Source organism: Accipiter gentilis, chromosome 18 (assembly GCF_929443795.1).
Source record: "Accipiter gentilis chromosome 18, bAccGen1.1, whole genome shotgun sequence".
NCBI classification, from domain to species: Eukaryota; Metazoa; Chordata; class Aves; order Accipitriformes; family Accipitridae; genus Astur; species Astur gentilis.
This window is the reverse complement of record NC_064897.1, coordinates 24,164,243-24,188,310: the sequence shown is the minus strand read 5'-3', so window position 1 is coordinate 24,188,310 and position 24,068 is coordinate 24,164,243. Positions and strand designations below refer to the sequence as shown.

Genomic DNA, 24,068 nt, shown 5'->3' with positions numbered 1-24,068 from the left:
TTTTTTTCCAGCTGTATCAGTGCCCTTTTCCCACGTCATGCCATCTGTTTTGGAGCCCATTCTTAAGTATCTAGCTCGCTCTATCTGTCTGTCTTAATCTCAAATGTGCATCTGTACATATAGCTGAGGCACCAAAGACACGCTTCAAGATTCCAGTCCAAAGGCCAAGAATAAGTTACACACTGCAGTACTCAGAACTTAACCTTATTTTTTGTTTCAATTCCTTCCTGATCCAGAGGCACTGAAGCTATAGGCCATTATGTGGATCTTGAAGGAGATACATACTGTGGAGATTTTCTCCACTGAGGAACATCACTCATTTCTTGTTGTCTATGTCTTCCGCAATGTCATCCAGGAAAATAATTGTACAGCCTTTTAATTTGTTCTGCTCAATTAAGATCAATGTCTTTGTGTCTTATATAGGACATGCAGGTATGTTCTGGTTTTGTCTGGGATCGAGTTAATTTTCTTCATAGTAGCTAGTATGTAGCTATGTTTTGGATTTGTGCTGAAAATAGTGTTGATAACACAGGGATGTTTTCGTTACTGCTGAGCAGTGCTCACACAGAGCCAAGGCCTTTTCTGCTTCTCACCCCACCCCACCAGCGAGCAGGCTGGGGGGGCACAAGGAGTCGGGAGGGGACACAGCCGGGACAGCTGACCCGAGCTGACCCGAGGGATATTCCACACCATAGGACATCGTGCTCAGCAATAAAACTAGGGGGGAGGTTGGCGGTGGTTAGGGGAGGGCATGGCTTGGGGACTCGCTGGGCATCAGTCAGTTGGTGGTGAGCAATTGTTTTCATTTGCATTGCTTGTCTGTCTTGGGTTTTATTTCTCTCTCTTTGTTATTTTCCTTTTCATTACAATTTATTATTATTTTATTTTATTTCAATTATTAAACTGTTTTTATAGCAATCTGCAAGTTTTCTCACTTTTACCCTCCTGATTCTCTCCCCCATCCTGCTGTGGGGAGTGAGCAAGTGGCTGTGTGGTGCTTAGTTGCCGGCTGGGGTTAAACCACAACAAGGTACAAATTTGGAATTTTGACTAATGTCTCAAGTTGGCCTTAATTCTTGGCCTTTCACTACAGTGAAGGACTGTTACTTGAAATGAAGGACCAGTTTGTGCTCAGCCTTTGCAGCAAGTTCGTTCATAACCTTTCCTTACTGTTACCAGCAAAGACAATAAAGCCTACAATTAATGCACTGCTTTATCCAGCAAACAGCAGTGCAGTTACTAAGTGGGTAAGACATGCAGCTGCATTTGTCCCTGCATGTCAGAAATGTCCCAGTATGTGCCTAACTGACGGTTAGAGTGGGAGGAGAGGGAAAGGGCAAGGCAAGTTACTGTTTACACCAGGGCCCATGACGACTTAAGTTGAGAACATAACTTGAAGTCACAAGATATTTTGCCCTAATCCTAATAACTGAGCCAGGCAGACTGGCTTTAGCGCTAACAGATGGATGTTAAGACTCTGGGTTGACTGAGACTATCAGGCCCAGATTTGATAATAGGCTCAAGGGTGAGACTAAAAGTGTACAAGGCAGGCAAAACAGAATATTGAAACTTCTCAGAGAAAATGGTACATCAGTCAACTCTCCAACCATACCAGTGTGCAGTCTCTAGCTACTTTACCACCTTAGCAAATTCCTAATGCACACTCCCCTCAGCACTTGTGGTCTTTCTGTACATAAGAAATAAAGAGTTTGACCCACTGTGTCAAATACAATGAGAAGCTGTTCGTAAAGTGGTGGTCCTGGTAGAAATAGTTTGTATTGGTTCATTGGTGAGAAAAAGCCTTAGCTAGTACATTACTAACATTTTCCTTGTCACTGCCAAGCTAGGGAAGGAGAAATGGTATGACAGTTACCTATACTGCCTTACTACCTGAAACAGATTTACATCCCTTGATGCTTAACATTGATGAGCCTCTTGATTATTGTCTCTGGTAACATCCATATGGCTCAGTTCTTATGGTAAACTCTCTGAAATAAATAGCTTCAGAGCTAAAATGCTGCGTCTTGGGGTACTGCTACAAATCCTGGCCTTTCTAGGCCCTTCCTAAATAGAAATCTGAGATCCCCCTTATCATAAAGTGAGACAGCTAAGGCTGTGGCTAGATGTTCACTGTGGAAACTCTGCTATTCTGGCCTTCCCAGGGTGCTTTGTTTACTGCTGAAGATTTCTACTCCCACGGTATTGAGGAGGACAGGGTATTCTGAGGGTTCCCCATCCATTTCAGTGCACGCGCCACCCCGTATCAGCTCCAGCCACCTCTAGGATGTATTTAAGATAACCTCCTGACTCCGTGCAAGCTCTCCACTACTTGTTAGGGTCAGGGCAACCAAGTTCTTTTGTGGTGTCCATAACCTGCAGTCACTCCAGCATCCTCTCCAGCTAGTGACTTTTGGCCTCAAGTCTGTGCATTTGACAGAATTGTGCTGACAAAATGCCTGAGACAATCAACTATAAATTCTCCTTCTATCACCCGTGTTAGTAGTTACTGACTAGAACACCATGTACAGACCAAACAGTTCAGTTTATCCTAAAACTTGGCAGAAGTATTGAATGGAACTGGATTTGCTGGGCTGAAATCAGGGCCTGTGATCCTGCCTAGGTTTAAGAGTCACTACCTCTGAAGAATACTCAACCTAAAATTTATTTAAAAAAAAAAAAAAAAAGAATCTACTAGGAATCAAAGGAAAGACCAAGAATAGAAAATGTCTTCCAAGACAAAACTGGATTGGATTTCTTGCTGTAATCAAATAGAGAAACAGATACATTACCATGTCAAGCTTTTATCTTGCAATGAGTTATGGCTTGCACATTAATATAATGAACTTCCACTCATGGAATGACTTTTGGCAAGCAATGCATTTCAGTATAACATAAAAGCACAAGAAGGAAATACATCAAATTTGCACTGGCAGTTCAGCAGCCTAGGTGTAGAACTGGAAAGAGCTTGTTGCTACTAACATTTTTTTGTCTTAGAGACACTGAAGCTACATGTGTAAGATCTTTGCCCAGAAGCCCCAGTAGAGCTTTAAAGCATTATTTTCATTCATTGACTCTGTGTCTTGAACAGAATTTTCTTTCATCCCACACAGATCTTTAATACAGGCAAATATTAACAGATACAAACATGAATACAGACTTTTTAAAGGTTAGCTTTAGATAGAAAGATACACATTAAAATACAGAAGAGTAGTAACATGTCTGAGGGAGAAACCAACTGCCAAGAACTTTTCATTGTGTTGTTCTTCAAAAACCAAACAACAAATCATTTTGAAACTACCACCATTACTACTGGTTGTCTAGCAGTTGTTTGCTTTTAGCCCAGGTCTAAATCCATTATTGCCTTGCATGATCCTAGTTGTCAAAAATACTGGAAAGTCCGTCCTGATACCCTAGCTACTCAGCATGTCTGTCAGATAGGAGGATGGAGGTGTTAGAAACTGAGTAGCCTCATTGGTCAGGCAGTTGGACTAGATGATCATTGTAGGTCCTTTCCAACTGGAACTATTCTGTTCTGTTCTAGTCTATTTCTGTCTGAAATGGGATAAGTGTGGGGACGAAGCAGTGGAGAAGATTTTTCAGCATGTTTTTATTTTTGGGATTCTCCAGTACAGGCTCTGTCACATTGGACTTGTTACAATGCTGTCCTAGGTCCAGAATCCTGGGTCCAAGTGCCTCATGGAAGCTGCCAGCAACACGCAGACTGCATCTGATTGCAAGCGCTCTTCTACTAACCCTGAAATAGCAACTTCCAATCTGCATCTGGCTTTGAATCTCCAGGCAACTCATGAAACAGAGTTTCTGGACAGGAGAGTAAGTCTTGCTTCCAATTTGAAAGGGAGCAGTGAGCAGGATATCAGCACAGGGGCCTCAAGAACTGACGACAGCCAAGCAAATACAAGTGCAATGTACTCCATCAGCTAGTATATGAAAAAGTCGGTATTGGTGTTGCCTGCAATGTGCCTGTTGAGGTTAAAAGAAAACATGCCCCAGTCCTTTCTTGTCAAAATTAGGACTCACTTCCAGAATTGTAACCCATAGTCACAAAAATCAGGTGCAGTAACACACCTTGGCCTTGCACTGTGCATGTGGTGACAGCTTTACATAAAAGGTTACAAAAAATCCGTCCCTATAAGCCATCAGCTATTAAGGGTCGAGACCCAAAACATCGTAACATTTAGTGACCTGGCAGAAGAGTTTGATGTCTATCAGGTAACAGTCACTATGTTAACCTGTTCAGTTAGGGCTAAAGGATATAAAAAGAGGTACAATACTGATGAATTCAAGGTGTATTTTTTAAACAGTTAGGGTTTTCTGTGCTATCATCTGTCCCATAGTCTGGCCCAAAGCAGCAGGCAGACAGAAGGGGACTTCTGTTGTATTTTTTCCAAGTTCCTACAATCAAGCAACTATATGATAACAACTTAAGATACAACTACTTCTTTTCTGAAAAGTGTTTAAGCAGCTCTTTCTTATGCTGGAATATTTGAGGGATTTTCGAAATAAGTTTTCGAGTTATTCCCGTATGATATCTCCCTTCCACCCAAACACAGGTGTAGAGCACGTTCTCCTCCCCTTTCCACCATGTAAAAGAGTACCCACCCCCCAGCCCTCTGTTACCAGTGCCCTAAAATTGCAGCATCAAGCCCACCCAGTTCCCTTGCATAAGGATCCTCTAATACACGATCAGATGCATTTCCCCCCCCCCCCGATACGACTGCTAATTAATTCAATGCACAGCAGGCTGCTTCCTCCACCAGCGCCTTATCCCTCTGCTCTGCCTTGCTCTCTCCTTCCCCGCTCTCCTTTTCTTGCCAGCACATCCAAATCAGTCAGCTCCCACCTCCATCTACTCCGACTCCTTACTAGCAGGAGAAAAACTGAGAGCAGGAAGAAGATTTAATGGCGGGTCTGTGCTCCGCACCCTGACAGGCCCTAGTTGGAGCCAGCGGTGCAGGGGAAGGCCTGCTCAGCCTTTCCTGTCCTGTGCCGGGACATGCTCTGTTGGGAAGATGAACGCAGCGGGCTCATGCCGACGTGGTGAGGCAAAAGAGCATGCTCGGAGTGCAAAGACTCCGCAGGGAATTTCGGTGCGGAGTTCCCGGCCTCTACCGAGAGCGCTCAGACAAAGCAGTGTGTGAAACCGATGGAAGCTTGTGGCGGGCCAGCAGCACCCCTGCCAGTCAAGGCAGCTGTTGTGGGCCCGAGGGACCAGCCTGATGCCAAGTCTCTGCTCTAGAGGCACTAGAACGGAGTCGGGGGGGTGGGGGGGGGGTTGCCTATGGAGAAAACTTTTTCTCCACGCCTTGCCCTCGGAGCGTGCTGCAGTTCCAGCCGAAATCACAACCGAGCAAAAGAGAACTTGCACGGGGCGGAAGCCTGCCACCAAAACCCCACGCAAGACTCAAAACCGGCAGCGGGACCGGGCTGGGCTTGGGGACACCAGGGGGCCGGGGGCTGCGGGGCGGGGGGTGGAGGGGAGGCCCGGCGCACCCCGCTCCGACACCCCCGGGCCGGGTCCCGCGGGCAGGCGTGCCCGAGAGGGTCTCCGGGAGCCTCGGTCCGCCACCCCCCGGGTCTGCGCGGGGGCTGCCCCTCCGCCCTGCCCGTCGCTCCCCCGTCCCGTCGCCTCCCTGGGTACGGGGCCGAGCCCGTGTGCGTGGCGGCTCCCCCCGGGCAGGGACCGGGGCCGTCCCCGTGTGCGTGGCGGCTCCCCGGGGCGGGGGCCGGGGCGGGGCGGGGAGCGGAGCTGCCCGGGCCGGCGCCCCCGCCCTCCCTCCCTCCCTCTATCCCTCCCTCCCTCGCCCGCTCCCGCTGCTCCCGCTCCGCGCACGACGACGACGACGACGGCGGCGGCGTCCCGCCATGTCGGCCGCCAAGCACCGGGGCCCTAAGGGGAGCAGCCCGCCCGCCGCCGCCGCCGCCGCCGCCGCCAACGAACGGGGCTCGCAGCCCGGCGGCGGCGCCGAGGAGGCGGCGGCGAAGAAGCCGCCGGCGGCGGCGCACGGCCGGGGCGGCAGGGCCGCCGCGGGGGGCGGAGGGGGCCGCTCCGGCTCTGGCCCCCGCCGCGGCTGGGCTCTGCTGCTGGGCGCCGCGGTGGTCCTGGGCGCCGCGCTGCCCGCCGGCTGGTACGTGCGGCAGCTGCGGGAGGAGGTCGGGCGGAGCGCCCGGGAGAGGGAGGCCTCCGGCCGCCAGCGGCAGGAGCTGGCCGCCACCCTGGACGCCGTGGTGCTGAAGGTAGCGCGGCGCCGGGAGCCGGCGGGCAGAGGCGGGGGGAACGACGGGCGGGCGGGCGGGGTGCCCCGCGGGGACGCTCCGCGGTGGCGGAGGCGGGAGGGCGGGCCGGGGGACCGCCGGGGCCCTCGGCATTGCTCGGCGGGGAGGGGGGCAGCAGCCGCCCCTGCAGGCGAGGGAACGGGGGGACGGGGGGGGGGGTCACCCCTTAAATAAGCAGCCGCGCAGCTCTCGGATAGCCCGGCTTGCGGGAAAGCAAACGTGTCCCGTTCACACCCCCGCCCCGCGCCTCTCCCCTTCCGTGCTCCCTCCGTAAAGATGCTTTCACGGCATTAGAGGCACAAATCGAGTCTGGGCCGAGTTTTTCCCCGCGCCTGCAAACGTGGCCTCGGTGAAAGCGAGAAATCCCTGGCAGGCAGCGCAGAGCGGGGCCGGGCCGGGGCGGGACCGGGGCGGGGCGGGCGGCCCCCGGGACAGCCCGCAGCGGCGACCGCAGCCGGCTCTTCCCCCAGCTTGCTCTTCCAGGGCTGGGGCGTGAAGCCATTTTATGTAATGCAGTCAGCACGCTTACGTGTTGGCAGAAGCGGGGGACCTGCAGTTTGGAGAGCCTGCTGGCAGTAATTTTATATCTTCGACTCTGGCAAATCGTTTAAAACCGAGCGTGGCAAGGTGGGCTGCTCTTCGTCGACGCGTCGAGCGGGCAGGTGCGCGCGCCAAGGGAGACGGTGTGGCAGCGAGGTCGCGACGTCCCCGCGCGCTCCAGAAAACAAAAACCTGTGCCAGCTTCACCGAAGAGCAGAGGCCGTGCCAGAAACGCCAGAACTCCTGCTGTTCCTGGCCTTCCATGTTCCTGCCACTGCCTCCGGCCAAGGGAGTGAGACTCGCCGTGTCTGTGGCAGTCCAGGACTGCGGAAGAGCTGTGAAGTTGTTGGCAAAGGGTGTGGCTCAAGCAAAGCAAAAGAAATGTTCATTTCCCTCCTCATTTTTTTCACTCATGCCTTATTAGCCCCTGAGCCAGAGTTTCACAAGTGGCACTGTCCATCTGCATATGTCTTAGGGTGCCTATAACCTTTGAAAAATGGCACCTGTGAAGGCATATCATCAACATACAATCAAGCTCCTGTCTAGGGCGTAGGTAGATTGGTTGGAAGGCAGTATGTAAAGTTATGACTGAGTCAGATCAAAGAAAAGGAAATTCTTGTCTCTTGTCTTCACAGCGAGCTGTGCAGATTCCCTGTATTCCCTACGAGCTTGGGCCTGCGCCGGCAGTGGGGGGACATGGGGGTGGGACGGGTGCTGGGAGAGATCCTCTGGCCGTTCTGTGGCACTCCCAGAAGCGCAGTGGCCTGCACACGTGGAGTTTGTAGGGTCAGTCTTGGTGTCTCCTCTCCCTTACAAGAAGGAGGAAAAGGAAAACTCATGTGAGGGGGGAAAAGGGTTGTAAAACACAGGGCTACAGTGTTGTTTCTGGATCTAATTGAAAATCGTGCGCTTTTTACTCACTGATGATTGGGCTGTTATTTGAACTAGCAAGTGTTGTTGTTTTTTCCTAGTTTTTAAGGCATTTTTACAGGCTCTTTGTAGGAAGGAAGACATTGCAATGGCAGGCCATGCAGGACATAAGATTACAATACATGAGCATAGAGCCCAGATGTATGTGTAATATATAAGCCCTTTCAAGCGTAAGAATGGGTACAGTTTGCTGCCTCCATCTCCACATTGTTGCAGAAGATCCTAGCTGTATGTTACATATCCTAGGAGACAGGTATATATAACAGAAGTTTATAAATAGTTGGTTTCAGAGAGAACTGAAACTTTAGTTGCCTGTGTATAGCAGATGGCTGATGTTAGACACACATACAGTAGGGCAAGAATAAAAGATGGGGGAAGGAGGTCACACAGTTTCAATGTAACCCTCGAAAGCTTTGCTTGCTGTGGTTTGGTTTGGTGTTGTCTTTATAGAAGAATGTACTTGAGGGAGAGGAGATCAGGCTGTATTTCATCACTTTACAAAAGTGCAGGGTCCTGCATTGTACTTGCCGAGTGCCGTCAGCGCAGGCTGCTGTGCGGAACTGGCTTTGCCCTTGAGTCTTTTACTGCAGAGAGCTCCTGTCAGGAGTAAGCGTTATATAAACTCATCTGCTTTACACATCGGCAGTAGGAGGAGAAAGGAAATGATGTGGAAGTTGAGTCTTTAATGTAGCACAGTTTTCAGAGAGGCCAAGGTCTTTTGGTGTTTAAACACAAGATAGTATGACCAGTTAGAGAAGACATAGTTGTTAGCTATAGAAGCATTTTTATGTGCTATTTATGATGTTAAACCTTTCAAGGGCTATGGTTTCAAACCTTACCAGCCATGAACACCAAACAGGCAAACTCACACATAGGTGCACACACAAACCAACTGTATACCAAGTATGAACTGCTACTTCGAAGTTGTGAGTTTTACCCGTGTTGTGTAAGTGGTTTGCTTTGGGCCCTGTTGGCTCTTGGTTAGGACAGATAGATTAGAAGCTGGTCTAATTTGAAGACCCCAGTCCATTTTATTACATCAGAGCTGTCTGATCTTCAAGTGGCTGACCCAGCTGGAAGTGTAGGAGAACAGCTTCAAGTTACACCAGGAGCATTGCCCAAATGCAGTGGAGGAGCAGGTACAAAGTCCTTCCACTGCGGAGGGGTGGGATCCGTCTCTGTCAAACGTATGGCAGCAGAGACCTTGTGGCCCTCTGGAGAGTTCTGGCCATTTCTGATGCCTTTTCTTAGACTAACAATTGAAGATAGTTAATTGCAAATACAAATTCGGTGATTTGGTTGGAATGTGTCAAAGAAAATAAATTCTGTCATAAGAGGGGGAGGAGAACTTTCCTGTGCCCTCCTTTTAGATTTCTGAAATCCATTTATAGTGAGACAGTAAAAGCTCTCTATGTGGGAAAAATCAGAATGAATGACAGCTAAGATGTAATGAAAATGAGGTTGGTAAGTCAGTGTAATGGCTGGTGCCCTGCTGCTATACGTATGGCAGTATAACCTGCTTCCCTCCCATCCCCCCACCCCACTCCTTAGCTCATTTCTAGTTTCATATGTGAGCACTAGAGAATACAAGTAGGGAATGTAAAGTCATTACAAACCTTTTTACAGAAGAAGTGAAAAAAATAACTCATCTTTATGGGTCTTCTTCAAACTGCAGGGATCTACTGGAGCAAGGACAAGTCTCATGGCCAAACTCTACGATCCTTACACAGTGTAGACTTCCATGAAAACCACGGAGGACTTGGCCAGGGATTTAGTCTTGCAAAAATACATATGAATAACTTAACTTCTACTTACTAAGTCTGTTAGGTCTTTTGAAAATAATTTCTAGGTTCAGAGTTTGACTGGGAACTACTGGAGCCTCCTTCAGTTAAAAAAAAAAAAAAAGCAGCTCTCTATATTTCTTTCTAAGAACATATAAAATATAATTCCTTTTATTTGTAAAATAAAACTACCCCTCCAGCTGTGTATCTAATCAGTAAACATGGCAGCCCATGTGGCATGACTGATTAATATACCCCTCAGACATAGGGAGTAGCATGAGGCAAGGCAACACACATTACTCAGCACTTGCCATCCTGCCAAAAGCCTTGAGGTATTTTCTACGTGATGGATTCCTGTTGCAGCCAGTGGGAGTTCTTACACTGCTTTACAAAGTTTAAAAAAATACATCCCACACATGCACAAAAAGATTTCTCCACATCTTGAGACTGATACTCTGCTTGGCCTCAAAATTAAGTAACATATGCTTCCCCATTGGTGTGCCTGGATCTTACCTTTAAATGTGAGAGTAAATGAATGTGGAGGCCACTCACCCCTTGACCTTTTCCTTGTTGCTGCTACTAAAACCAACTGTAGTTTTTGTAACTGGGAAGCTTAATAGCATACCTGATCCAGTGGTAACAACTTTCTGTGAGTATTAACCTGAGACAGGTGCAAGTCAGTCCCCTTGGCAGCTGCTATGGCTTTGTTCTCTGCCTCTGTACATACATGTGCTCCTGTTCATTAAGAGCATGTGGGTGAATGCATGTGTGCAAATAATGAGGTACTAAGTATTTAGAACATTAAAACCTTTCCATGTTTTTTTACCTTAAAAAATAGTTAACAAGAAAAATCTGTGTCTCCATTGATGTCTAGGAGCAGCAAAATATCATGATTACTATTCCCATTCCCCAGCCATTCCCAGCTCCCCTTTCACCCTAATTTTTCCTGTTACTCTTTTCTTGCCTACTCTGAAATTTCATGTTCAGGAATTGGTCCAGATGCAAACTCTGGAGACTTGAGTTTGATTTGCGCTTCCACGGATTCCCTGGATCATCTGTGGCAGGTCAGTGAGGCCAGGTTGCCTCAGCAGGAGATGTATGTATCTATAGAGCTGTAAGGGTCTAGATGCTGGGCTTTTTGTGCCTCCCGTATCTGTATGCCGTAGGGTCACCTCAGGTAGGGAGCATGAAGGATGTTGCAAGGTGATCATTTCATATGGTAACAAGGGCCATAAAGATCTTAGACACAAAGGATAAGGATGTAGGTAAGGATGAAATTGTAATATTAACCATGTGGATTTCTGTTTTAGGTGCGTTCCCTTCAAGCCACATTTGGAGAATTTGAATCTATGATGAAAATTGCTCAGCAGAAGCAGGAGGTTACCGAGAAGGCTGTTAAACAAGGGGAGAGTGAGATAAACCGGATCAGTGAAGTGCTTCAGAAGCTGCAAAATGAAATTTTGAAAGACTTGTCTGACGGCATCCACATGGTGAAGGATGCAAGGGAACGAGACTTCACATCCCTGGAGAACACAGTGGAAGAGAGACTAACAGAGCTAACCAAGTCTATAAATGATAACATTGCTGTATTCACTGAAGTCCAGCAAAGGAGCCAAGATGAAATCCACAATATGAAAGCAAAGGTTGATTCACTAGAAGAAGCAGATGTGTATAAACATGAAATTAAGGTGCTAAAAGATGCTTTTGATGAGATGCAAGCATCCATGAAAACCAAAGAAAAGGACATAGAGACCTTGAAGAGTACATTAGACTCCATGGAGTCTGATGTGTATACTGAAGTGAAAGAGCTAGTCAACCTCAAACAACAACATGAGAAATTCAAAGAGGCTGCAGACACTGAACACCTTTCATTAAAAGCTTTACAAGAGAAAGTTCTGAGTGCTGAGGATTCTATTAGGCAGCTCCCTGGTGACATTAAAAGACTTGATGAAGATTTACAGCGAGTTAAAGCTGACCTTAACAAATGGGAAGAAAATGAACTCTTCAGAAAAGCATTAGAAACTTTTGGGAAGAACAGTGAAGGACTGGAGTCTCGACTGAGGCACATAGAAGACAGCCTGGAGTCTCTAACTTCCGTTGCTGCTCAAAACAGTGAAAAGTTGCAGTCTTTCCTTTCTAAGGAGACAGAATACGAGAATAAGCTCAGTACCCTGGAACAAAGCATTACTGCTCTTCAGGGAATCTCAGATATGGACGTAACTTCAGTCACAGACATTCTGAAAAATCTTGGTGAATCACAGACCTCGCTGTACAATGACGTGGAAGACTTGAGGAGAAGCATCAGTGACCTGCCATCCTCTGGTGCTCTTCAGGATGTCCAGAAGCAAATTAGTACTTTGTTGGATCAAGGAAATCTTCAGATGGGTCAAGGACATTCTCAAGGCTATCTTGAAAAATTTTCTTCCGTGGAAGGTTCTGTAGATGAACTGAGATCTTCTGTCAGCCAGGTTGATTCTGATTTAAAAATGATAAGAACTGCAGTGGATAGTTTAGTCTCCTACTCAGTGAAAATTGAAAATAATGAGAACAACTTGGAGTCTGTGAAGAGCTCAATAGATGACCTGAGGAACGATCTGGAAAGGTTGTTTGTCAAAGTTGAAAAAATACATGAAAAAGTTTAGGCAGCGGTGCTCCTTGTGCAAATAATGGATTAAGGAGAATAGCTTTTGTATGCCCAGTTTTTTACTATTTTTAAAAGCAATTTGATACCTCCAAAGAGAATAAGAATACTTTAATAGTAGAGACAGTTCTGCTTATTTCCTTTATTTCTCTTTTGTATAGTGTTTTTGGTTTGGTTTTCTTTTTGGTTAAATTTTGTTTTAAGAAAACATGAGTTTAGTTGGGGGTTGAGTTTCGAAGGGCTCATCTTCTCTATCAAGTTGTACCGCTGTAACTGTAGTGGTGTAACTAAGGCACTATAGCCTTGTTAGCATGGGCACATATTTAATGGCATGAAGGTGTTTCACACTATGACACTAGATATCCCACACAGAAGGGCTACAGCTGTTCTGGTATGAAAAGCATACTGCTGTACACACTGATAATTTTACTGGTATGTTTTGGTTTAAGAAACAAATGAACAAAACTACATCCCTATCTTAAACTGTTTAGACTGGTAAACTTAAGTGTGGACCAGGTTTGAAGCAACTCATCTGTTTCTGCAGTTTGGGAATCAGTCATGTGGTCAGTTTACCAGGTATCAGCTGAGCTGTAGTGTATTTCTGCGAGTCCTTAATCTGTGCCAGGGAGCTAACAAGGGGTTAGCTGAAGCCCCCCGAAGGGAAGGTTTGAGGTAAGTGGCATTGCTTGGGGCTAAGACCCAAGAGAGGTGTTCCACCATGTGGCTGGAGAGATTCATTCTTCGTGATCATAGGCTTCCTTCCCAGTATCTTCAGCTGCTGGTGTAAAGGACCAGTGCTCGAAAGGGACATCTGAAGGATGTGATTAGTTTCAAGAGGGTACAGTAATATTTTTATCATTTTGGGGGGCTATTTACATGATGAGGCTGTGTCTTTCCTGTGAAGACCCAGTTTGTCTGTGATACAGGATTTTCTGTAAAAATGATCATGAATTTGAATAAGGAAAGAGGACTAAGATTGCACCTCTTTTATTCCATGTATAGCAAGCATGCTAACGATAATAGTACATTCCAAAACACACAAGGGGGAAAATCACCATGAAATCAGCAGAATTGCTTCTAACGCGTATACATTTCAAGTTTTCACACAGCTGACAGTGACCTGAACTCTTGTTAGGTATTCAGGACTTGGTGCCTGACTCTTGTCACCATTGTTGTCACCGGGTGCCTGCCTGGGGCATTGGTAGCAAAGGATCCTTCTAGGAACTGGTTGAGGGTGAGAAAAAAATGTCATAATTCTCTAGATGTTCATTTAAAAATTACTTCCTCATGGAACTTGCTTGGTTTTCTGTCTTTGGAAAGGATTTCTAATCTCTCTCCTTTTCAAGTTTACTTTTGAACTTTATCCAAAGATTTGGTAAAGGGCTCTGCACACTGATACTTTGCAAATAGGTCGTGCGCATCATGCCCACCACAGCCTGCACTAGCCAGATCCGTGGCTACGTTAGAAGAATTCCTAGAAACAGCAACTCCCAGAAGTGGTGTGCTTGTGGGAACAGCGCAGGTGAAAGGAGTTCTCCTTGGTAAATAAGATACTGAACCATACCTGGTGGTGTTCCCACTGTAAATGGGAAAGAATTGCTGTCAAAGAAAGAGGGACCCACGGCATTAAGGTAACTTGTCACTGTTGGAACTGCACTGTTCTTTGTTGACTTCTCAAGTTCTTGAACAATGTTTAGGTTACTGTGAAATGAACTGTATGGCTTATTTGCGGTATTTTTAATACATAATAAACATTTGGAATATTCTTTGCACCTTTTTTTGGTTGCTGCTTACTTAATGTTGCGTGTCCCAGGATGCTTCCAGTGGGGTACAGGAAAGGGCTTGGGGGAAGCATCATATGTGATGTAGCTCTATACTTGTTCTCAGCTTTCATAGGTGAACCTGGAGGCAGTCCTATCCGTTGTGGTTACAGAGGAACTCTTAAACAGGATTTGAGCCAGTTCAATGCAGTGGCATTGACCAGAGTGCACAGAGGTCTGAGATGTGAGGTATGAAATAGGTGATTTATGCAATGAATGACTGCCATGTCAGACACCGCCAGCAATGCCTTGGTAAGACTTTCTGAATGCCTGAAGCATGTAGAACAGAAATAACATACAGAAAGGACCTACATTATCTTTCCAAAGCGGCTGCTCCTTTTGTATAGCTTTGGACGCTGGATTACAAGGCCCATACCATCTTCATGAAGGATGCCGGGCTTTCAAAACTTCGGGAAAGGGTGATTTCATTTTGATTGCCCGCAAAGATGACCCCAAGCTTGCCATATAAGCAGCTTTGGAATGGTGAGAGCCAAATCTTGTTTCCCCTGTACTGCTTTTAGTATTCATAAAGGAGCGTGGGCATCATCATGTCCTGGCAGTTCTCGAGGCAAATTCATAGAGATAGGTAATATCTGTTACTAGATTACCTGTACATTCAACAAAACAGGTGAGCGCACAAGCCCTTCCATCTAAAAGAGATTTGACATAACCTGTTGACCAGGTTGACCTGAAGCTGGCGATGAGCATGCGGTAGCTTTAAAGAGCAGTAGCTGCATGATGAGGGAACTTAAAGCTGCTGTAAAGCCAGCAGTGCAGCTGGGCCAAATTGGATCTCAAAGATTAAATGAAAAATTACTAGTTACACTTCTAGTAACTTAAATTCTAGCTGGAGGTTCAGCTTTTACATTTGGCTTGCCAGTTTCATCAAACACAAACACTTCCTAATTCCCTTATAAATGCTCAAAGAGCACATCCAGTCCTAGTGCTGCTCTTTACCATTGTTCTTACATTTTGCAACTAAGGAGGTCTCAAGCAAGACCTCGTCTGTTGCCAATGTTCTGTTACATTATTAGTAGTAGATCAATAACGCACTGTTACAGTAACAAATTTCAACTGAAACTGTCCACCTGATTGATGAGGTATTGATCGAGCCAGTTCACTTACATCAGTCTTCATTTTCAGCTCTCATCTTGTAAATGGAGAAGCCGTTAGGCTGAGGCACTGTGGGCTCGTTCACTCTTGAAAGGGCTTGCCCAAATAGCTACCACTGGTAACTGTGATGGAGATATATCTTGCGCTGCTGCAGGGACTTCTCCCAGTAAGGCTTCGACCGCTGCCTCAAGTGAAATAACCTGTAACAGCAAGAAGAGTTTCGGGTGGCCTAAATGCGTATGTTAGAGGTTTTATTAAAACATGGATTAGTGATTTAGTCTTTTTACCATCTTATTTGACATAACTCAGCTGGTAGCGTAAAGAAGGCTGCAGAGAAGTTAAACGACTACAGGAAAAAAGGCTTTCTGGGATGTACAAACACCATGATAGCCTAAAAATGCCCGGCGCGGGCCCTCCGTTCTACTTGGCGCTGCCAAGGGCAGTCTCTGCAATTTGGGGCACTTCAGGAGAGGCGTGGCTGAGCTGGAGAGACTCTTGAAGAGGAAAATGGTGATAGAGGTGAAACGTTCGAGGAAAAAGGGACTGAACAATAGGGCCTGTTCAGACTTAAAAGAAGCAGAGGGAGGATGGGAGGGAAAAGAGGAATGAAAGACATAACAACCAGCCTTCAACTACCTCGCAGGCTGCTGGGCGAAGAGGACGAACCCGTTCGCTCGTTCCAGGTGAGCGGCGCGGATGGCGTGATGGCGGCGGCGGGGCTGAGCGGGTCCCACAGACAGAAGGGCCCGCCGCGGAGGGCGGGAAATCCTCTGAGGAGAAGGGCTCGCGCCCGCCGGTAGCGGCACAGGGCGGCGGCGGGCGGCCCCCGGTGGCGGCGGCGGGGAGCGGCAGCCGGCGGCTGGGGAAGGGCTGGGCGCCCTGCTCGTCCGTCGGTCCGTCTGCCCGACCCACTGGAACTCCTTCCCCGGGCACGGGCCGGGAAGGTGCCCGGCCTGGCGCCGCCTGCTCGCAAAGGCCGGGCGCCACCTTCCCCCCCGCCATCTCCCTCGGGCTCCCGCTCATGTGCCCCGTTTAGGACTGTTGTCCTGTGGTATCATCGCCCCCCTCCCCGAAAAAACCTTCATCCAGCGCTGGGGTGACTCGAGAAGCAACTGCTACTTCTGCCATTTTGCTAATAACTGGTCCCTGGACCATTTGTTGTGTCATCAGCTGCTTAGTTTTTAGAGATGTTTAGGGAGGGGGAAGCTGCGGCTGTTTTGGTGTTATTATCAGCTGTATCCGATATTTAGCACCGTGAGATGCTCATCCCTGTTGGTCCTCTACCCTGCCCTTCCCGTGTGCGTTTTAGTCATCGCCATCCTCCGCCAACCACGAGCAGATACTCACCGGTGTCAGAGATGAAGAGTCAGAATATTTACACACAGGACTTTATCGACACTTGTTTGTAAACCCTGGCACGAGACGGTCAAACAGCATACAAAGTGATTCCTTTTCCCAAGAAGCCATTTGGTCTAACACTGACCAAGGATGCTCAAAGACCAATTCTGCCTTGGACACCAAACCAAAAAGTCTATTTTCTGCTTGCTCACATAACAAAACCTCTCAGAATCTCTAGGACACCATATGTTGCAAGCTCCCAATATAAAGTATCTTCTCAGCAGTCAATGCTTGCTCATGCACTGAGAAAGGGAACTCGGAAATCTCTTTAGGAGAGCAGAGCATTTATAATGCAAATACTGAACCCCACAGCTATTCAGAGTTAATGCAGCATCACAGTTGTAGCCTGCTAGACCTCAGACAAAGAGATCTCAGAACTCTGCTTTTTTTAATATTGGAACTTACAGAGCAGGTGTTCCTTTGGCTGCTACAGATATAAATAATAATACATCTCAAAATCTTTTCCAAGACAATGCTATCTAGATGCTCAGCTTAGCATTGGGACACAATTCTCGTCTCAGGTGATTCCAATTTCACTGTGAGAGGAATAAAAGCCAAAGAAGCACTTTCTCATTTTACTACATGTCCTGTTTAGAGAAAAATAGTTTCGATGAAATACTTATTATGCAGTTAACTCCTGTGCCCCACCCTCGTGTCCATCCACATTTCTAGAGGGGGGAAGCTAGTTCAGATAAGGCCGGCTTTGTTCCACTCAGAAGGATTTTCCTTTGGCACTTTCTAGATGTAAATATGTCAAATTCCTGCAGATAATCCTTTCCTGTCAATACTGCTTTAGGTTGGGATGGAGTCCTAGAGTTATGAGTGAGGATGGAAAACAACAAGTGGAGAAAGAATCAAGGTTACCTTGAAACTTTCAATTTTTTTTTTAGTGCTCAGACTTGCGAACAACGTTCTGATAATGTTTTCTTTCCCCCTTCTTTGTTCCTTTTTACCAAATTTCCCATCAATATCTGTATGTCAGGGGGATGCAGAATATGATGCTTAAATATTATTTGCTTTACAGTAATAATTTGAAGACACAAACAAAAACAGGGCTTGAGATGACAGCCACTGCAGAGCCACTTCTTTAGAGAGAGCACTGCAAGAGACAGGATCTAAACAAGTGAGTTGACATTGTTGTTAGTGGCAGGTAAAAACAAAACATTGCTGTTCCCAGAGTGTGTTTGGGTGGTTCACACTTTGGTGTCACTCAGGCTAAAAAACCTTTTTGCCAGGTACTTCCCTGCCCTGGAAACTCAAAGTGCTCTGTACAAGGGAGCAGGATCCAACCTGCAAGGTGATCTGCCTGGGAGCCAGAGACCTGGGGAGGGCAGCAGGCTACCTCCGAGCTGCATAGCCTGGGAAGCCTCGCTTGGATGACCACTGAGGAGTGCTCAAATTGTAAATTGAAAACAGTCAGGTCTTAAAAGAAAATTTCTAACCAGATGGGAAACTTGGAAATTATGGAGCGACAAGGGTCCTGATCCCCTTTTCCTCCCCTGGTACAAAATCAAGGGCCAAAGCACTTTGCCCAAAGCCACAAAGAAAATGTGTAATATACCCAGCAATGATTTCCAGTACCTAAAGCTCCAGAAAAGCCTCTCCTTTCTTTTGAGTCCATCAGAGCTGTTTACCAGAACACCTAATAGCTAACAGATCTTCCCATACTGAGCAAGCCTTTCCTTTTTGAAGTCCCCTTCTCAGGGTCTGGACACAGCAGCATAAGGACATTATCAAAGGAGGGAGTACTGGCTTGTACAGTTCATGGTTTAAACAAATATGGTTTATGGTGTTGGGGAAGCAGGCTGGGCCTCAGGGCATATTTACTAGCTATTTCTGTTCAAAAGATTGCAAACATTAATAGTATAGACAGCCGAATGCTCATCATTAAGTTCCAGAGTAAACACCTAACTGAGAGACAGCCTTCTCGATGCTGTTGTTTCCAGCTGCTTGGAGTTTCAGGCAGAGCAGCTACGCTGGTACATGTTCAGCTGATGCTTTCAGAGATCCCATCACAACCCTCAGAGCTAGAAACAAAAGGGACGTTGACTGATCTGAATGTAGCATGCTGAGTGAATGAAGCTGTTGTTATTCCTACGTCATGTGTATAACGCCATCGCCCACAGGTCCAGACCCTATCCTAACAGGCGCTGGATGAGAAGACTTATTTAGGCACCTGTCCAGTGGAATGCTCTGGGCACTAAACTGCTCTCCCAATGGCTTATTTTGTAGGATTAAATGTGGACTTCAAGCACCCCATTCTGATAATTTTTGCCTCATCCCCATACCAGATTTCTAACATCATACATTCAGGTCTGAAGATGGTATTGTTCTTTGCCCTTTCATTAAATATTACACATTCTTAGGATGGTTTCTAAGAGAGGTAAAAGACCCTCAGTTCTGTCTAATGTGTTTAACCTTTAAAAATAAGATATGCAAGAAAAAGAGCAGCTTTTCCATTCAGGAAGAAGTATTTGTATTGCTAAAAATAGCCCTACTAAGCTTTCCTGAACTTAAGATTGATGGTAGGATAATTAACGTTTGTTGGAGTCTGAATCCTTACAGATAATTAACTGAGGTGATAATAACCTCTTAGACCCATGAAAAAAACCTCTGTACTTGAATGCGTTCAGTGATCAAACTGCATTACAGCATCCCAGAAGAATGTCACAGCCTTCCAGTGACTGCAGGTTGGTGGCACGACTGGAAAAAGCCCTGTACCTCCTCCCTAAGTCATTGGGGTTTTAAAGCCGCAGCAGCTGTAGAGGCAGCAGGATGACTCCTCATGGCCTTTGGCTTCAGAGGAACCTCCTTTGACTAAGTCAGACCAGGACATTGTAGAGCCTTCAGAGCGTATTATCACACAGGCACTTTTGGGTTAACCTGCAGCAACACGGGGATTTATCTGTGGAGCTGTAGGAAGTGAGGGTGCAGGCTACGTTTGTCCTTTGTGTCACGGTTCCCTCCCTCCACCCCATAGTCACGTAAGAGACTACCTGCCCAAAGGAGCTGATCAACCAAAGACAGCAGAGGGACAAAGACGAGGTGTGCTAAAGCAATGTGGCACACAGCAGAGAGATAACCAGTTCAGGTGGCTGGTGGCAACCACTGCGCCTGTTATATTTTTATAATGTTAACTTTTAGGTGTTGCTGCACCTTCCCCTCCCTGTCTTCTGTGGGATCACACCTTTCATGCGATATGATCTGAGGCCCATGGACATGGATAGATCCTTCTCTGTCGACTTCCACAGTAATTGGAGGATTTGTGTGTGGGATGGGGATAGGGGAAGGTGAAGAATTCAGTTACAAGGCAAAATTTGCAAGGACCAAATAGAATAGATCCCTACTGCTTTCTAGACCCCAACCAGGGGTCATATTTTCCAGGGTTTGGGGAGCTTTATTAGTTTATAACCTTTTCCCGGGCAAAGAATCTTCTATTTCTTCTCTCCATTCCTTCAGTGTGTACAGGGAACACTTACAACACAGTTAGCAATAGATAGTGGTGTTATTTATAAAATACAAGCCTCAAAACCAGTTTTTGGTTTGGGTCACGTAAGAAGATCAAGGACTTTAAGCATTGCAACTAAGTGCTCCAGAAGCATTGGCAGCTACATAACTCGAGGCAGAAATCACGTGTTTGAATATTCTAAAATTAGTGTATTTTCACCAAAGTCCACAGGAATCATCAAGGGTTGGGTGAGGGGTTGCATTTAGATTTCACTCATTTGTTCATCCAGTTTGGGGGATCACTACTCACATGCAAACCTGCTGTTGTAGTAGAAGCTCTGCTAATAGTTTTGGCAGACAAGTATGTGTCTCCTATTAATGTCTTGGGGTCCTGCTCCTTGCAGCATGCATGCTTACTCTGTACTTAACACGGCTCAGTAATGAAGCTCTTGTGCATGTGGAGGTCTGTCCCCAAACCTCAAACAGTTGCAGTAAAAGCTTAATCTATCCAAGAGTCCTACTACACTGTCCTTTATTCCGATCCTGATTTGCCTTCGCTTGCCTTCACAAAGCTCTTCAGTTTCTTTAGGTTTGCTATTTTGTATTCATTAGAACTGGCAGAATTTACTGCTTTACCTATAAAATTAATTCACTAACAGAGCTGCTGTTTCAAATGGTTGCACAGAGTTAAATCTCTGTTTGTGAAAGTATTTGAACTATGAAAAGAAGCACATCTATTAAAAAGAGGTTTTGGAGTGCTGTTTATTGTTCCTTTCAATTTCTCTCATGTCACCGAAACAAAAAATTATCCTCCTCCTGAAGAGCAATGAAATAAATCTAAGTGCTTAAAATCTTCACTGCATGATCCAAGTTCAGGACTATGTGTGCTTTCTTGCATTGGCAAAAGAGAAGCAAACTGAGAAAAGATGCACTGTAGCAAGTAAAGTTCAGCATTTGCATTTTTGTCTGAACTATATAGAAGCAGCCAGGTGGTTAATACAGCTGTGATTTCAACGTTTCCTGGACAAAATTTGGAGATAAATTTGTCTCAGGATGATGGCTGAGGCTAGCAATCTGCACTTGATTCCTGCCAAAAGGAATCAAGAACACAACAAGCAAATGTACATTGCCACATTCTGCAGTGAATCCAGCCGATCTCACTACTGATGCCTGCAAAAGGGAAGGAAGTTTCAGAGGGTGCAGCTATACTGTATCTTGAGTGTGAGCCCAAACTTCCTTCATGCCTAAACTGTTTGGACAAGAGCCTGTGCTTGGGAGTGGGCTTTAGTATGCATTTCAGCAGAGGAGCTTCCTTCCTTCCCTCCCTTCCAGTCTGCATCTAGAAAGCAGAAGCAGTGATTTACTATGGGTTTATAAAGGCAAAGGGGGATGGGGGGCTCAGGCTAGTAGATATCTCTGCCACCAGCACAGTTGAAACTCCCAGGCAAAGTGCTTACTCCCAACTTGAAGCACTTAGGTCCCTCTGTTCGTACCGAGTAAAGATAAACGCATCCTGAAGTGCTTTTTTAATACCACAGGGATGGGCTTGACTCGGGAACCTGGTTTAAGAGAGGAGTTCTCTGCTGCAAATGAAAAAATCTAGTCATTACGTGATTTATTAGTCCCTCTTCAATGATACTTTTGTTTTAAGAGGGCTTCAGTTACCCTCTGCTGACTGGAATTTTTCATTTATGTGGGAGAAGTATTGCTCCTTGACTTGAAAAATGACTTCCAGTGAGCAATAAATGCTGCGGGCCTCATCCTGTGGCTTTGGGCATGACAGCTCACCACCGGTCACTTTGCCACAGGATCCTTGCCATTCTTTCCCCGTTTTCTTTTTCTTGCCTTATGGTTTACACATGTTTGTAATTAGCTTTTTTTTTTTTTTTTTTTTAAGTTGCCTTATTACATCTCCCTCTGTTCCAAGCTGTCAGCTATGGGTTTCCTTGTATGCCTTGTCCCAGGCATTCCTCATCAATGCACTCGCTGAAATGCTTTTACTGCTGGAGAAATCCTTTTCCAACATTGTTTCCAGTACCGTGAGGTAGAGCGAGTCCTTGCTGTTAAGGAAAATTCCCTCTGGGGAAAGATCTTAAGTGCAGTGAAAGACTCAAGACCACCAATTAACCTGCTTTCAAAAATAACGGCAACATATAAGGTGTGGCTGAAATTCTTCTTGTACATTTTGGTCTTAGACATTATACGCACATTTCTGACAATGAAACCTCTGTCTGGCTGTATTTTTGAGTCTCCTTCACAGTTATCAAGGAAAAAGGTTGGGTGTTTTGGCAGATCTCTAACACAGGTTCTGCCAGTAAGTTTATTCAAAATAACTGTTTTCTTTAATGTGAGTCCTGATCTTGCAGAGAATCTTACCACTTCCTGTGCTTCCACCACAATATTGCTCTACCTTATATTAATCCTTGGTAGGGAGCTGTGGGGTCTGCCTGTTCTTTCCCTGCCTTCTTCCCCTCCTTTCTTTAGGCGTATTTGTTACAAACACTGTATTGCAAGGCAGTTCGACTCAATTTACTCTTTTCAAAGTCAAAATGAAACTATTTTAAAGTAGGTTTTTTACTTGGCAAAGAAACTCTTGCATACTTACAAACAAGAAGAAAACAGCACATTGTCATGATGGTTGAACGATGTTAAAAACATCTAAACGTGAGTAAGCAGCTGTGTGGGAGACCTTCCCAGAGCACCCAGCTTCAGCAGGGTGCAGAGCTTCGTCACCCTGGTCACCCTCGTGCACTGCTCCGGCAGCAGAAGGCAAAGGAAGACTGCGATGCCCTTAGGATGAGAGGTAATGCTGAAGCCCCTAATTCTGCAGCTTGGTTTTCTGAGACACGAGAGCCCTTTCTCATCACTCCGGCAGTGTAAATGTAGTTCAAAGTTAAAACAATTCCATAATCAGTCAGGAACTTGCATTACTTAAGATGTGGTGTAGAACAGGTCTGGTAGTGCCCATCTTTGGGCTAAACATGTTGGTTAACTGCCTCTTGCTGTCCCACATCCCATAGTAGTCTCAGACTAGGGCAGAATTTCCCATTTGCTGCCCTAGCAATGCATAGGGAGGCTAGCTTCTGTTGACCAGGCTTTCCGTGGTGATTGAAGAGATCCCATGAGTAATTCACGCAGCATTTTCTAAAGTGCATGTGGATCTCTGAAGAAGAACACTGATCACTCTTCATAAATATAGTATAATGATAAACATGTACAAGTCTTCCCCAATACAGGGATATATTGCAGTTACCTTTCTAGCCAATTTGCCTGTACAGATTTGGACAGATATTCAACACTCTGATCGTATCTTCTGACAGTGCCTCAAATTCTCCTTATATCCTTATATAGCATAATGGGAGTTGTGCTTGGGGGATCCTTCCACAGCCTCCAGCTCAGCTACTGCAACAGCAATGAGCAGTTCTCAGTCCTGTGGGAGTAACAGTGCATCTTGCTCCATGCAAGATTTAGACTTCAGCTTTGTGCTGAGACTTCTTCAAAGGCGGCCAGGAAGAGCAAGGTTGCCAAACCTCTCTACAACCCTAATGGGATTCAGTCATCCAGTTCCCCATGGTGGCTGTGAAATCCCACTCTCAGCTCCGTATCTTGCTATTTGCATAATGTTCACACCCTCGTGCTGTAGTTTGGCTAGGATCAGTTTAGTTGATGGGCCCAAAGAAAACACAGGAAACACATCAGAGTAAAGAAGGAAATCAGGAGAAAATTAGATAACGACACTCATCCTCAGCATGGCCTTGAAAGAAATGAGTTAGATGTAGAGAACAGAAGGAGCAGCCACCAATTAAATAGGTCAGGTTATCAGCATGAGGCTATTTAGACAGTGATAGTAGGAATGGTGATCAGATATGCAAAGCTTTTGAGATGCAAATTTAAATTCCCCTGGTCAATGGCATGGCTCCAGATGTTCTCTAGCGTAGCAGGTCAGATTTTTTTCCACTGTAATCCTGCTTTCTCCTCCAGGTTCCACTGACCATAAACTTTTCATTAGTACCCTTAACATAAGGCACAAAAGTCTTCAAACTAACACCTGTTGCATCTATTTTTATAAACCAAGGGACTGATTGGTTCCACAGGGGATTCAAG

General features: G+C 46.0%; 1 protein-coding gene across 1 annotated transcript; it reads left to right on the top strand.

Moving 5' to 3' along the window:
• The first annotated feature begins 5,299 nt into the window (after positions 1 to 5,299).
• CKAP4 (cytoskeleton associated protein 4) lies at positions 5,300 to 13,958 on the top strand. The gene is given in 5 exon segments (XM_049822117.1): positions 5,300 to 5,393; positions 5,396 to 5,670; positions 5,672 to 5,795; positions 5,798 to 6,255; positions 10,856 to 13,958. Coding segments are annotated over 5 exon segments (2,283 nt in total). The 3' UTR covers positions 12,188 to 13,958.
• Positions 13,959 to 24,068: the final 10,110 nt, after the last annotated feature.